General features: G+C 40.0%; 3 protein-coding genes across 4 annotated transcripts in view; 1 reads left to right on the top strand and 2 right to left on the bottom strand.

Moving 5' to 3' along the window:
* LOC145453227 (BCL2/adenovirus E1B 19 kDa protein-interacting protein 2-like) overlaps window positions 1-15,332 on the bottom strand; it is a 213,560-nt gene that overhangs the window by 189,934 nt on the left and 8,294 nt on the right. The window lies entirely within an intron of this gene.
* Window positions 131-6,754, top strand: LOC145453216 (NF-kappa-B-repressing factor-like). 2 transcript variants are annotated; one of them, XM_080331197.1, is made up of 9 exons: window positions 131-188; window positions 388-609; window positions 1,260-1,363; window positions 1,429-1,949; window positions 2,885-3,081; window positions 3,689-3,786; window positions 5,297-5,408; window positions 5,855-5,947; window positions 6,528-6,754. In XM_080331197.1, exons 2-9 carry the CDS (start codon window positions 413-415, stop codon window positions 6,703-6,705), a joined length of 1,500 nt encoding a protein of 499 aa, XP_080187323.1. In that variant the 5' UTR covers window positions 131-188; window positions 388-412; the 3' UTR covers window positions 6,706-6,754. The 2 variants fall into 2 exon arrangements, with proteins under 2 accessions (XP_080187323.1, XP_080187324.1); XM_080331198.1 differs by lacking the exon at window positions 131-188 and having other exon boundaries at window positions 417-609; window positions 1,260-1,347.
* LOC145453205 (integrin alpha-1-like) overlaps window positions 7,603-15,332 on the bottom strand; it is a 57,051-nt gene continuing 49,321 nt past the window's right edge. Inside the window, exons 27-35 of the mRNA XM_080331178.1 lie at window positions 15,017-15,112; window positions 12,434-12,612; window positions 12,259-12,355; window positions 12,090-12,200; window positions 11,940-12,032; window positions 11,281-11,418; window positions 11,128-11,214; window positions 10,917-11,057; window positions 7,603-8,783 (exon numbers count right to left, since the gene is read on the bottom strand). Of these exons, the coding sequence (XP_080187304.1) occupies window positions 8,685-8,783; window positions 10,917-11,057; window positions 11,128-11,214; window positions 11,281-11,418; window positions 11,940-12,032; window positions 12,090-12,200; window positions 12,259-12,355; window positions 12,434-12,612; window positions 15,017-15,112 (1,041 nt within the window). The 3' untranslated portion in view covers window positions 7,603-8,684. The remainder of the gene's footprint in view (window positions 8,784-10,916; window positions 11,058-11,127; window positions 11,215-11,280; window positions 11,419-11,939; window positions 12,033-12,089; window positions 12,201-12,258; window positions 12,356-12,433; window positions 12,613-15,016; window positions 15,113-15,332) is intronic.

Genomic DNA, 15,332 nt, shown 5'->3' with positions numbered 1-15,332 from the left:
TGCAACATATTCCATATACAATACATAACATAATATATATAGTTGAGTACATTGATCCACGCTTCATTGGATCATGCGTTATCGTCAGTCTGTATAAATAAGCTCAGTGATCCCGGTATGCGTTGCGGAGCGTCGCTCGTCGGTTCGTGGTCGGACTGGTCGTGTCGTGGGTCTGTGGCGAATTCCTTGTAAGCTTTATAGCGTTATGTATTGTATTTGTTCGTTGTTCAGTTCATGTAGCGTAGCACCGGTGCGTCAGTCAGTTACATATGCAATGTAATAATTACGGGAAATCATCAGTAGAATGCGAGCAATGCGATTATACACTGTATAATCAGCATTCTATGATTCCTAATTCCCAACTATCGTGCGTGACATATGATTCAGATTTCAGAATTAGCGCATCTAAGTAATGGACGTGAGCGACATCATCTCAAAGTCAAGATCCTTCGCAGACGATATCGACAAGCTACGTTGCGAGTGGGAGAGCAGAAGTCACTGGCACGTTCGGAAGGAATTCCTTTTGCGGAATTGGGATGATTTCAAAGACAAGGACCGACTAATATGTTTGTCACAAGCGTGGTTCAATTCGCGTTTTTTCGGCAACTCGTAAGTTGTGTATATTTTACCGAATAGTATCATATATTTGAAGCAATCACTCAATGACCTGATAAGATAATCCTGGGATCATGAAATTTCGTCAATATGGGAGATTGTCAGTAAACTGTGTCGTTACCTTGATTTCTTTATACAGTTGCTTTAAAAAACCTACCATGTTTTCTGTCAACCCCTGTCATCAGTGTGCCACTTGGACGTTGGAAGTGGTCAATGTAGTCCGAGGATGTAGTCCAGGGACCACCTTCGATGGCACTATTGCTTCTTCCCATCAATACTTCCCACCAATGTCCATGCCAATCAATATTCCATATGTAATTTCCTAGTCCATGACCGAATATGAGATCTTCCTTTTATAGCAAGGGTCACCAACGTGTGGCCTGCTAGGTCATTTTATGCGACATGATTCAAGATTTCAGAAGAACGCTTGGAAAAGCATTTTGAAATGCTGAAATGGATTTCAGTTTCAAAATATTGTTACCTCACTAGCTTATCTCTATATGGAATTCAGATGGCCCTCCGCCTCTAGAAGATTTCAAAAGTGGCCCGCGACCCGTTTGAGTTGTTGACCTCTGGTTTATAGCCACGGGCAATAGCATAAACAATTGTCCTTGGCTTCTAACAATGAGCTGTCACATTGGCAGGTACCCACAGAAAGTTATGGAACTGATTCAAGATATGGAAGAAGGCATGGAACCGATGCTTGTAATGCTGAAAAAAGCAGAGAAACAGGTGATTGGCGTTAGTGGTGAGGTTGACGTGAATGTAGCCTCGCGCGATTTTCATCCCACAATTCTGTTAATCTTTGTTCAGATACTCAGCCAGAGCAAGTGAAGAACGTTCACGACACTTCGAAACTTCCCAGGACTTTTTACGCAATGAAATTTGTTCGTCAGAAGACGGACTCGAATTGTACGGACAACGAAACGAAAATTGATGAAGCACCAGAGGAAACAAAGAAAAATTACGTTGAAAACATTATTAGCTCTACTGGCTCGGACGCTAATGAGAATGACCGGCCTGAATGCATTGTAAAAAGGCCGGCATCTGATGATATGTTGGAATCTCTGCCAAAACGTACTAAAACGTGTAGTAACGTAGATGATGATCTGCAATCTGTAAAAGATGTCGAAGCAGATATACCACTGAAAAGGCCGCTTTCGTTTTTGAATGTACAACACGAGAATATAGTATTGACTAAAGACTCGCTTGCAAAATTGAAAACGCTGGTTTTAATTCGCCGTGACGGGCAATCCGCTATCTCCGTTATTATGGCGTCAACTGCATTTTCCAAAGTGCCAAATGAGTTCGTGTACGAAGAGTGTTTTGAAAAGGTTTGTGGATTGTATGGTTGATATTCAGCTAGGTACTTCCGCGTGGATGCAGGATCCGGGTTAAGTGTTGGACTATCACTTGTTATGATGTCATAAAAGTATGGATGATTTCAAGGGTTCAAATATCTATGTTATATGCGATCACAAAAAATACTGCCAATTATACACCACTAAAAAGATAATTTGTAATATTTCGACATTAATAATTCCATCGCGGTTTGACACAATGTTGCGGTTAAACGCTACTTCACAGACAGAGACAGCATATAATCAAGTACTATCAGAAGAAGTCTACAATTTCATAACCAGAGGCTGTCAGTATTGAAAAACTTCTACTTTTGAGGAGTACTACAGTTTATTTTGCCTTGAACTACTTGCTGAAATGGTAAAGTTTTATAATTACTTTTTCTAGAAAGTTTTTTTGTTTTAAACCAAGTTTTGCAATTGGCATTTTTATAACTCGAAAGTAGTCTTGGGATGAGTTTTCATCACTTCCTGGGTGAAATCGTCATATGATTTGGTATATATAGCCCCTTTATCATGGTAACTGAATATAGTTTCAAAGATAACACTGATTTGTGTGGCATTAGTCAGTTAGCATTGGTTGTGAAAATGGTTACTTACACCTTTCCACACATATCCTTTCACGATCCTATATACATCTTGTGTAGTCCAATCATATTGTTGCACAACGCAGTTTGAACCCGATGTACCAATCCAAAATAATTTCATATGTTACATGTCTGCTATCGATTGAGATTCGAGATGCTTTCTCCGCTATTCTAGAATCATATAATGTATGTCACATTTTAAAAATATACTAGGGTACTAATAGCAAATTATTTTTGATGTTTGCCGATAAAATCGAATGTAACATCATTGATGAATATAAATGCACAGATATTTTTGACGTTTGTTTTTGTATTTTTGCCAAGGACCAACGGGAATGCTCATGCGCCTTGCACATAAACGGAGTGTTTGTTGCGAAAGCGTTTGCCAGTAGCAAGAAAACAGCCAAGCTCGCCGCCGCAGAGTATGCCTTGCAGCTGCTCGAGAAGAATTGCGAAATGATATTGATGTCTGACACTCCTGGCGACCTCGATGCGGCTTTGTCAAGAGACCAAATCTCCAGGTAATGCTCTTGGTTACTGGGACTTGTAATGGGATGGTTTCATATTGATTTCAACAGCGTTATATGGAAATATGATGTGAATTTATCTGCTTCTATCGCATAACGCCGTAAATATTGACAATTGCAATTTCCAAGACATGTCAAATATATTTCAACTGGGAAGCAGATTTGGTGTACACTAAATAACAGTTATTCGGAGGTGGTCACATTTTCAACAGTACAAATGGGCACAATACTTGACTACTCTGAAAAATTAGAAGTACTTTGGTATTCGCTAACTCCAACGGGGACATCGGAAAATCTGTATAATGGTTATCGAGGCTTAATGCCTCAAATTTAAGATTGGGGGGGGATATAAAATGACGACACATACTTGACAATCATTAACTAGGCCTGTCAATAGCAATAATGCTTCACGCTAAACAGAATATTGGACCGTACTGGCATAAAATGCACAAGGTGCATCGTGCATGTTCAATAGTGTTTCACCCTGATAACAACGAATTGCGGCATCACTTTGGAAGGAACTGAGTGATTCCCAGTGTCAGCTTTTCGAAACACGAATGCCAAGCATTGTCTGTTCCGTAACCGAACTTGTAAATCGCAGGCCCAATGAAAACCAGAAGAAGATTGGCGACAGCAATGTCGGCAACCAGCTGTTGCGGAAGATGGGATGGAAAGGCGAAGGCGGTCTTGGGAAATCAGGTGCGTGTGCAGTGTGCACACTGTATAATTGGGTACCTAATGATTTAATATACACATTCCTGTTATATTCTCTATGGCGCGTTTCTTTCCAAAAAACTATTCGCCTGTGCCCAACATCACTATTCCTCACTGGCTGAAACGGCTTTAAGGGGGAATGGCTTAGACTCTGCCAAGACCAATGCGCTTTGAAAAGTGGCCCGCCACCCGTTTTGCCCCCCGCTCTACAGCCTTCGGGTCACTGCGCTGTAAATAGTATGTGGTCTCAAGTTAATCTTGAAGGTGTGAAAACATTGGCATCGGCCATTGTCCTCAGAACGCCACCGTATTCGAACTGCAGCGAAAAGATTATCACAAGTGGTCCTACTTCACACAAGCTATCTCTGTGGTATCGAGATCATGAGTCATCCTGTGTTTCCACACGATGCAACAGCGCACTGCCCCCTTAAGCAAATTCGTACAGTTAAGCTCGGTGAGTAAGATCACTGGGTGATCGTTGGATAGCAGGAATAGCCACGGGATTGGTATTAACCAGCCAACAGCTTTTGGAGGAGAGACAGGAAGCTAGAAGATATCCGTAACATCTAAAGTTTTACTGACATTATTAGAATGGGAAAATAGTAAAAATATGTTTAAAATACTTTGTGCATACCTGCAAGGTCGTGTTTGGCAGTTTCTATTACTGTGAGGCGATCGGTATTTTCATCATGATGATGGTTAACGATTACCTTTCAACTTGTCAATAACCAAAAAGCATCAGAATCACTGCTTTCATTAGATGCGTTGATACTGCGACATCAGGTAGTAGCCGTCCGTTAGTCTGCGATAGTATACAGCAAGTCCGGGGTCTACGGATATCAGCTTACAATATATATACTTAACTGGCACTTCCGCAGTAGCTGACAGTGACACGAACGTCCTGTGTTCTGTTTAGTTCTTGACTGGCAGTTCAAATAGACGACAATATTGCCTTTTCCAAATATATTGTACAAGTGGATAGTAATTCGGATAGTTTAAGCAGTAAGTACAGCGTACATGAGTCTCGTATATCTGAGTCAATTATACGATATGCGCTAGGTCATATACCGGGGATAAGTCACGTGATATAACATTATACCATAACAGATAGGAGAGAGATGGAGCCAGAGCTCCTACAATACCAAATTGTAGCAAGCTCCCGGGTAGTTATGGTAATGTAAAGTTCTTCAATTTATGGAGCTTTTCAAGCTTGGCCAACATTGTCACTTCGGGTGCAATCAATTCTTCCGGTAGTTTTGCACCATGACATAAGCCGCAGTTATGTTACAGTTGGAGCTGTTTGATATGAACCACTGAACATTTACAAGCCACTAGTACTAAATGCCATGTATAGGAATACTAAAGGATGGGCGGCAGCGGTTGAAAACTTGCTCATCAATAAAGAAAGATGTTCTCTTCGTAATATATTTAATCTTTTCTAGAATGGTAACATTTCCAATCACATTGGCGCTAAACCTGCGAATGATGTTTTTAGGGACAGGTATTCAAGCTCCGGTAACTGTCACGGAATCGTGCGATCGTGCCGGCCTCGGTCGTGATAGCGAGTCTGGTTTGATATCATTTCAAAATGCCCATCATGTCATAAGGTACGTGACAGCAAATCAAGCATACCCTATGTGCTGTTGAAGGGTATTCTTCCTACGTTTATGCATGCTGGTCTGATTGAGACCAAAGTCAGGATCACCCATGAAAAATACAAGAATTCCTAGATATGTTGGCGCTCGTTTAGTCTGATATGTGATTTGCTTTGTGTATTTACCATCCTGTTGCTTTCTGGCATAGCCCATATCATACCCAAGTTGTTATTCAAACTTCTATGTATGCCCAATGAACCCCGTGTCTACTGCTCTCTTTTGTGCGATGCAAGAGTGGTAACCAACGGCCTAGGTCAGGTTTGGCCAGTTATATTGACTGTGCCTCCACACTAGTGTGAAAAAATTCGTTCAATCCAACAGAATCCATTTCATGGTCGAGTTCTCTGGAAATTGGCCATTGAAACAGTTTTGATCTCACACTTTGCCATCATCTTTAGAGATTACGCAGCCTCCGCATCTACGGACGAACTGACGTTCACACCTGAACTAACCAACCCGGAACGTGCGCGTATACACAAGATGAGCAGGAGGTAGTTTCCTTGGTGGCTGACGTCAGTTTTTATCAAAACCTTGTTGCCCGTCCAAATATGCGGTGTTAGTCTGCGGTACGGCCGTACCAATTCAACACCAGTCATCAGAAGGCTGTTGGCATCAACATAAACACAATATTGCTGTTGTGAAATTATGTACTGAAAGTAATATAATTACTTGAAGGAGCCGCGTATCCTTGGCGTGAATTAGGATTTTAGCAGTATTTTTGGCCTTGATGTTTTTACCGCTGTACAGACTGTGCATATGGATACCATGAGTGCGTGATGTGCATTTGCAACTGGATAAGAAAGGTGCAGATATAGCCTTGTGAGACTTTTTAAGTCTTGCACCACCCCTGCATGCTATCCTGGACTGGGACGCCATGTATACCAGTGTTACTAATCACTTAATCAGGTCTTTGGTCTGACATGGCTGGCGGTTGAACCAACGATAAAGAAGCCGGAAGCCCCGCCATTACGTTATCTTATCGATAATTAAGCTACTAATACGAGCGGTCGGAGCAATTTGAGCTCGAAACCTACGATTTCGTTGTTTGACCGATCGAATTTTAATCAATAGGTACGGATTAAAAAGCAAGTCTTACAACAAAGGCGACGTCCGGTATCTGGTAGTATCGAGAAAGGTTTCTGCGATGGATCTTGTCGACCAGCTTAAAGCTTCCGGCGGTACCAAAGGAAACTTACAGCTTCTGACGCTGCCCAACAAAAATCAATCCCCTTCTGCTTTCAATGATTGATTTCATTTTGTCTCTGAGATAATAATAAATTTGGATGTGCAAGAAAAAAGATTAGTTTTTAGAGCTAAGAGTTACTAGGCAGCGTTTACAACCAATCGTATAAGCTTGATAGAAGCAGGGAGTTGGTGGTTTACAGACTTGAAAACTGCTCTCTGCGGCTATCCCACTCAGCATCCAGGGATAGCATGGAGGAAAACATTCATATCTTGACCAAGACATGTACATTGAAGCGTTGCTTGGCTGGTAATTGAATAAATTTCTTCTTGGCTGCAGGCCACACCGCAATTTGCCTAATCTGAAGTCATAGATTCGTTCTTTCCAGGCTAGTGTATTAAAATAGGCCTAACGGGGAGATAGCGTAGTGATGAGCCTCAGAGGTTATTCTGGGCTCCGCATCCCCCGTGTCGTTGTTTTTATGGTGACAAAAAAGATCAAGAAATAGCTTCTAAAAAAAGGACAGACGAAGAAAGAATAACATCGAAGGAGATTGTGACATCGGGCACTATAGGTCGAGGTGGATGCCAGTTCAAGAGACCTCAACTGGTTGGTCGTTCGGCATCCCCCTACCTGTTACATCGCATTGTGTGTCTTGTATATAGCATTGTACATTGATACATGATACATCGTCTTGTAGAGATGAAAATATAATCTGTCGATTGATTGATCAACATGTGGCATAAATTGAGTAGTCTTATCTGTCAGTTTCATTAGCGATAATGACATTTCCACGAGTCATATCAAATCCTTATCAACCATTGAAATAATTAGAAATCATTGGATTTGAATGTGTGTGGGTTACTGAATACAATGATATTTTAAGTTGTTTCGACACCCTGGTATCTTTTCATTATATCGCAACCTTGTGGTGTTTTGAACTGATAAATATTTCTGATTGAGTCTTTGTAAGTATCGAATTTATTTAAAGAAATACGAAAGCGAATCAGTTAACAATGAAACATGTGATTGTGAATATGATGAAAACATTTACATTGTAAACAATATTATGGGTCCATAGTGTTGCTGTAGAGAAGCAGCAAATAAGAAAGGTGCATTTTGTGATATCTCTATTCATCACAGATCAATAACAGATGTAATCGTTGAACTTCACAATGATTTGGCAACATCCTGCCAAACTGAACCAAGATATCGTAATAGAAAAAGAAGCTAACACTTAAACTATATCACGAACAGTACCACACACCAGATCATCACTCAGCTGGTGGATCATTTCTATGCCGTTCATATGCTTGCATACTTGTAACTGCGAACCAAAAGGCTATATAGCAATCAAAATATTGCCAATACTTGATAAAATGGCATGTCGATGAATGGGTTAACACAAGGCACATAAATTTCAAGACCACATTGTAAAATATGAAGAGGAAAGTTATTGTATGTCTGCTAGATTATTTCAATCACTGTAGCAATTGAGGCATGCCTAAAATTAATCATGGAAATGGACGGCACTGTTTACAGTTTGCAGAATAGCCAAAAGATGTCAATCGAATGAGTTGAGAGCAAAACCAGGAAAATAGCCGATTGGTGTGATCAACGTAGTTATATTTGGCAAACCAATGAAACTTATCCAAATGCTGCTAACCCGGATCTGTATTCACTTTCAGTTTTTACAAGACTGTCAATCAGAACGATCTACAAGAGTGCGGGTACCTAGAATCGCTAGCTTATCACATGACATGAAAATACACATTTCATCAAGTACGAGGCATGGCGGCAACCCAAATGTGGGAAAATTGAGCAGTAGCGAATAACAAAAATGATACTCAATGCGAGATTAAGTAAATAAGAGCGTGGGTTGGGTCTAAGCAAGCTTGTGACAATGTGCGACTCTTCCCTTCAGGATCTACTAGACAAAGTTTGCAGAATAGTTCAACGACTCGTGGAATTGCAATGGTTCCAACACTTTCAGTACGGATAACGCATTACTGATGCATAACAGCAGGCCGTGTACGGCAAACGCCTCACGTTCTCGATGTCATTGGCTGGCACAGGTCGAGAAAATCGGCATCGTCTTCAGCCAATTTTCTCTTGTCGGCGTATTTGCTCTTGAAAAATCCTGCCTGTTGAATGCATCATTAATTGACGAAACGAGATTGGGAAGGCATACTAATGGTAAAAGAAGCAGTTTTCTTGCAGTAGCGACGAGGTGCAGAGGGGTTGGTAAAAAGAGGTACTGCTAAAGAATACTCAAGTAGTGATGTTTATAGACAACTTTCAATTTTCATCACGGAAATGAGTAACATATTCATAAGATATATCTATACAAATTAAAGGATTAGGATATGGAAGTTTCAAAATGCCGTAGGCAGATGATATGATTCAATGTTACACCGATTTTTTACATCAGTTGGTATTGGTAGTTATCAGTAGGTTTCATCCAGCTTAAATAGCCGCCTTAAATGTTGTATTTTTGAAATTCGAGGGATCATGATATTACATTGAAACATATGCCCCCACTGCCCATGTACTGGGACATTGGACTGGCATTTATTTTGCAAGATTTTGCTAGCTCTAGCTAATATATCTCAGGAGTGTGCCTATCAGGTATGCCGGATCTGCAGTGTGGAACAGCATCTCGCCAGCTATCCGATAGTCGTCGAGCATGTCCATTAGGGCTGTTCAAAAATAACATTTTTTCCCGAATCTTGCGGGTTACTTGATTAAATCGTCAGGTTGCCTTAAAAAACGACGCACACCAAATTTGAATTGATTCCAACCAATATTCGCCGATTTCGTAGAGTTTGAAAATTTTGAATTTGCCTAAAAATGCAAAAAAAATTTTTTTTCAAATTTTCCTCCCAACCTTATGAAATTGTTGCGCTGTCTTCAAAAACGATGGAAAACAAATTTGACTCAATTCCAAGCTGTAGAAGCTGAGTTATTCAAGTTTTTTGATGATAATTCTGGGATGATCCACCAATCAAGGATGATCCCAGAATTATCAAAGAAAAACTGAAATAAATCCACTTCTACGGCTTCGAATTGAGTCAAATTTGTTCTGCATCGTTTTTGAAGACAGCGCAACAATTTCATGGGGTTGGCAGAAAAATTTGAAAAATTTTTTTTTTGCATTTTTAGGCAAATTCAACATTTTCAAACTCTACGAAATCCGCGAATATTGGTTGGAATGAATTCAAATTTGGTGTGCGTCATTTTTTAAGGCAACCTAACGATTTTATCAAGTAACCTGCAAGATTCAGGAAAAAAGGTTATTTTTGAACAGCCCTAATGTCCATATTCAAATCGAAATACAAGTAATTCCTAGTTTCCTACTGAATCAATACTACTCAGCCCTCAAGATTACCGGCCCACAGTCTGACATATCAACCTCGCCTAGTGACACACGCATCATTAATTTTTGTCGGTTCCTTTCATGTTATCCTTTCTTAAAACCAGTGTGCCTCTTATTTACATGCTGTACGCCAAGGCGGGTGTCTGATTAAAAGACAGACTACTCGAAGTCGTTTCAGCACCCTCCTATCTTTTCATTATATCACAATCTTCTGGTGTATTGATTCGGTAAGAAATTTAATAAAATGGCGATGATGATGATGAGGGAATCAAACCAGGGAACACTGATTTGGATGTGGGTGTCAAGAATACTATCCTAAGCCCGATACAATAAATAATTAGAATTCATGTAACTGTGGTCACAAATACCAAAAACAGTCAGAGCTGGTGTGTAAAGGTACTTCTATGTTTCGGAGTGCTCAAGTACGTTTTGTTTACAAGCACCAATTACTCAAATTGCAATGTTTTTAGAGTACTTTCACTTTTACTTTACAGTTTTTTAGGCAGAACTACTTACTTGTTACACTTTGGATTTTGAAAAGTAGAAGGTACCTTTTTGGACATTTTTACTTCAGTTTTTACGAGTGAATTTGTCATACCAACTGTATGAAACGGCCCCAGTACCACGATAACTGAATAATTTTCCAAATACGCACCTACATGTAGTATCATCAGTCAGTTTGCGCTAGTCGCAAAGAGGTATTCTGCAATGTTGAAATCATTAATGTAGCCACCTTGGACAGACTGCCAAAAGTATGCTACCTCTCGATCAAATCTACTTTTTGAACATACTAATTTGAGTACTTTGCAAACCCACATTTTCTATTTCCATTTGAAGTAGCTTTGTCGTGTATTGGAAATGCAAAGTTTACTGTCAATTGAGTAGAAAAAAAACAGTTTACCTTTTTCATTGCAAATATGGCAAGTAATAACAGTGCTATCCCGATGGCTGCACTAACGATGTAGATCCACCACGGAAAATAAGAACCGTCATCATCATCATCCTGCGCAAGTTGAAATGGACGATGTATTGTGGATGTAGCCTGAACACATATTGGAGTTGAACAGTAAACACAAACACGATGGACCACAGTAATCAAATAGTGTGGGTACCGTCGCATCAAATTCCTGATCTTTCGGGAATATACCCATGTTTTCATCAATTTGAAGTGTCACTTCCGATATTAAACTGATGGTGTTCTGAAACGAAGAGAAAAGCAGTCTATTTCGTGTGGCAGACCTTGATCTGCGCAATCTGTTACCCACATTCAGATCTTTGAAGTCACTCCAATGGATAATGCTGTTTATGGTGAATACTATCTCGCTGTAGAGAGATATGTGTGGGATAAATAACGAAATGTTCGAGCACAGTTTCACCGATTCCGAGATGCAGTGATCGGAGGTCTGTATGAAAAAGAAAACATAGAGTTATTTATCATATAACAAAAATTATTCCATATTGTACAATGTACATCTTATTTGTGTATTTCATGCTGTAATATTTGGATATGCAAATACCATATGGCTAGTCATACATATATGAAGAGCTTCTTGGGAGTACAGAACTTCAATATACTATTGAAATGAGCTCGGATATTTTTGACTAACACTCGTCAAGGTTAATCGTCAACCACTAGTAGAGAATTGGAAAGAACATTGGATGGATATCCACAATCCTATAGTATCAACTGCATACATAATATGATGAAAGACGAAGGCTTTCATTTTCGTCTGCGCCACCGAGTTTCTTTGACGATGGATATGTGAAGGAACCACCCAGTGAAGCCTTGGATACTTCATGATCACATACTAGGTTTTGACCCAGCCAGGGATTGAACCCAAAATCTATCAATCAATAAGCTGGAAGCTCTACCATTAAGCTATTTCATCAGATAGAACAAGACACAAATATATATAATTCTCACATCAATAGGAATAAGATCTGTTAGATTGCAGAATCCCGCCGAAATATTGCTCATTGATGCATCATCAACTGGTACTGACGGGTTGTTTTTCATCTGAAATACAAATACGTTCAAGTACAACACCAGTGTGTAGCAACCCACTGTACTCACCATTACACCATCATACATGATAGGTGAGTTGGTAAGACCCATAGACACGCACATTGGCCATAAAACCTGTGCTGTGATATTCCTTAATACGAGCTTCCCGGTATTTCTGATCTGCAAAAAAAGACTTGGGTATTCTCAAGATATTTGTTATCATGTGCTCATCTCTCACTGTGTAAGTATGCGAAAATGTTTCCATGGACGATGAATTCGATGAGTTTGATAATATTTCGAACGATGGCTTGTAAATATCATGCTGGTTCGTGTACCTTGAATAGGAAAGGTTGTTGTGAAATGAGAATAGTGTAAAATGAAAAATGGGACATATTCATTTCAAAGTTTCTTACCCGCTAATGGCGAATGATGAGTGGTATACGATTGGAACTACGATGCTTTTTCGATTGTTACGTTTGTCGTCGTGCAAACTAATCGTGGACGAGTTGACATGAATTTCGACAGACTGCAATCGCCGTAACTCCACAGATTCCACCATAAGGAAAGTCAATTTTCCGGTACATTTTTCGTTCTAAACACCGAAAATGTTGTTATAGTAATTCATGTTACAGCAACCACTCATTTCTTAGCTTATTGCTGTTATACGACAAAATGACATTGAGGCTAACACAACTTGATATAAACGGAGTGGATTTGGCTACAGAAAAAAATATGATACAGAAAATTTCATTACACGAATCAAGGCTTCGCCACACCATGGCTACAAGAAAGTAGCCCAACTTGGTATGATTAGATATTGCAGGGAATCGACAATATCTACAATTCTACCACCCATACAGTGGTTACTGCTTAACACAGATCACATCTGCTCCTGATTTTTCAGCAACTGATTGCTTGCGACATTTTATGAAGTTCATGTTATAGATTCAATGTGTGTGTGTGTAAGAGAGAGAGAAAGAGTCTTTCTTTTTCCTCACATAGGGGGCAAAGATGGTGGTACAGAAAATATACATGCACATTGCATACTGCACAGTACTCTGTATCAAATAGAAGTGATCGATACGACCTTGAAGGTCAACTAGTCTGATCACACCCACATTAGAAAGGTTCACTTGTCTCTACACAATGCTTATTTGTCGTGGCAATAACATGTCGTTTTCATTTTCACTCACATAGGAATGTAAAGATTTGAATTGAAGACGCGGTGACATTTTTGAATATGAACAGATTAGAGATGGCAGGGTGGGATCTATTTTGGAAAAGTTGAATTGATACCGGACTGTAAATCTGTTCTTGGCATAACATTTGTACTGCTTTTTCATTTGATGATTTCTTTTGTTTGTTTGTGCAATGTGCATGACTCATATTCTGCTTGTTAATATTTTACTATAATCACAAAGGCTGGTTTTAAACTGAAGACTAGGTTGTTTCGCCACCTTGTTATGCCTTCACTGTATCGCAATCTTTTGAATGCATCACGGCGGTTTGAGATACTCTTGGTCGTTCCTAATTTGGAAGTCTGTATTTGTGACGTCTGACACCGTAATTGTGATGTCACATTCACACTCAGCCCATTTACATGGTCAAGTCGTCTTGAAGTGACGTCATGAGACGGCTTGCCAAAGTGATCGAGTTTACATGGTCATGTTTATCGCAGCTCAAATGATACACAGCACTTTGGGATTCAGCTCAGGAATATGCTACGGCAGTTGAGATACCCAGATATACTTAAACACAATTCTAAAATGACCAAATACACCGTGTATGTATTCTTTCTGATAGTGAGTTGGGCAAGTTATATTGTTGGCTGTACTGGCTTCATCAGTTGTGAAGCTGAAGAAATAAGACCACGTGCATATTATAAAAGCAGTATCATGTACTGATAAAGCTTTCGTATTCACCCAGTTGAAATACGTGCCGGTTTTGTGAAATCTGAACATGAAATGTTTGTATGTTGCTGTAGTCTGGATTCGTTTTCAAGTACCGATACATTTCAAGTCGTCTCCAAGCGACTCTGCGGAACGGATTGAGCTCAAGACGGATTGAAGCCGTTTGCCTTTTTCTTTTTTCAAAAACGAGAGAGTCGGATTGACGAGTCATCTTCGAAGCTGACCCAAACGGCCATGTAAATGGGCTTACTGTAAGGTTATTTGATTTCTGTGTCAGAGTTACTCTGCTCGCAAAAATGTTCGACACCGTCACGCTTATTTCACGCTTTAAACCAGGGCCGGCCAACCCGTGGCCCGCGGGCCACACGCACGGGCCGAGAAGGTTTTGAGTGGCCCGCGAGGTAATTTTCGAAATTTCTAATATCATCAAAAAGGGATTGCACAGATTTTGAGCTTGCTAGGCCAACCAAAAATTTGGTTAATCTGGCCACAATACTTCAGATGTGATGACTAAAATATCAGTTCCGACGCATTGACAGATCCATCAGCCATTCGCATATTGGTATATCTTCGTACACTACAATAAAGCAGAATAATTTGCGATGGATTTATCAAAGGTAAAATCTTCTACAAGCTTAGCGCAATATGTTGTCACTCGATTTCTTGTTTTTAATATTGTTGCCCTTTTGTGAAAATGGAAGAACACCTAATGTATCAGATTTAGTCTAACTATATTCGCGATTACGAGACAAAGTGTCGTTCAACATATGCGACCTTGCGCTTGCGCTCGCAGTAAGACCGTCGACCATGAAACCTAGGCACGAAATGATTGACACATGTTGGTCACAGCTTTCGATATCGATATGTCCATTCGCCGAATAGCCCAGTACTCGCAAACTTAGCCCGGCGATATACAGCAGGCAGCAATATAGTCAAGGGACAATATTACTGACCAATGAACTTCAAAAATTTTTCGCACTTTGCGCGGATAGTGGCCCGCGCAAAAGTTCGTCAATCGAATGTGGCCCTTTGGCCGAAAAGTTTGGCCAGCCCTGCTTTAAACCATGTACCAATCACATAACTTACGGCTCTTAAAAAAGTTCTTTTCAACGAAAAATCAATGTTTTTAAAGCCTTCATCTGCATCCAGCAGGTCCTCCTTTCTGGCAACGAAGCAGTCGCTCTGAAAAACCATTCAAACACATGTTTGTTCATCTGACATCGTGTCATCATGAAATGCTTTTACATGACAAGAATATTCTTTGTAAGTAGATAATAAATTTATTTACCGCATTAGTAGACAATATATTTATTTGCCACGTTTTAGTGCAGAGCATGTATTGGGAGCGGGAGTCGTAGTATTGGAAGCATGGCCGGAGTCGGATTGGGGCATGCATGTGGTT

Source organism: Botryllus schlosseri, chromosome 13 (genome assembly GCF_051294905.1).
Source record: "Botryllus schlosseri isolate E-star chromosome 13, Bs_hap1, whole genome shotgun sequence".
NCBI lineage: Eukaryota > Metazoa > Chordata > Ascidiacea > Stolidobranchia > Styelidae > Botryllus > Botryllus schlosseri.
Note: the sequence above shows the minus strand (reverse complement) of the source record. Positions and strands in the feature narration are given on the sequence as shown.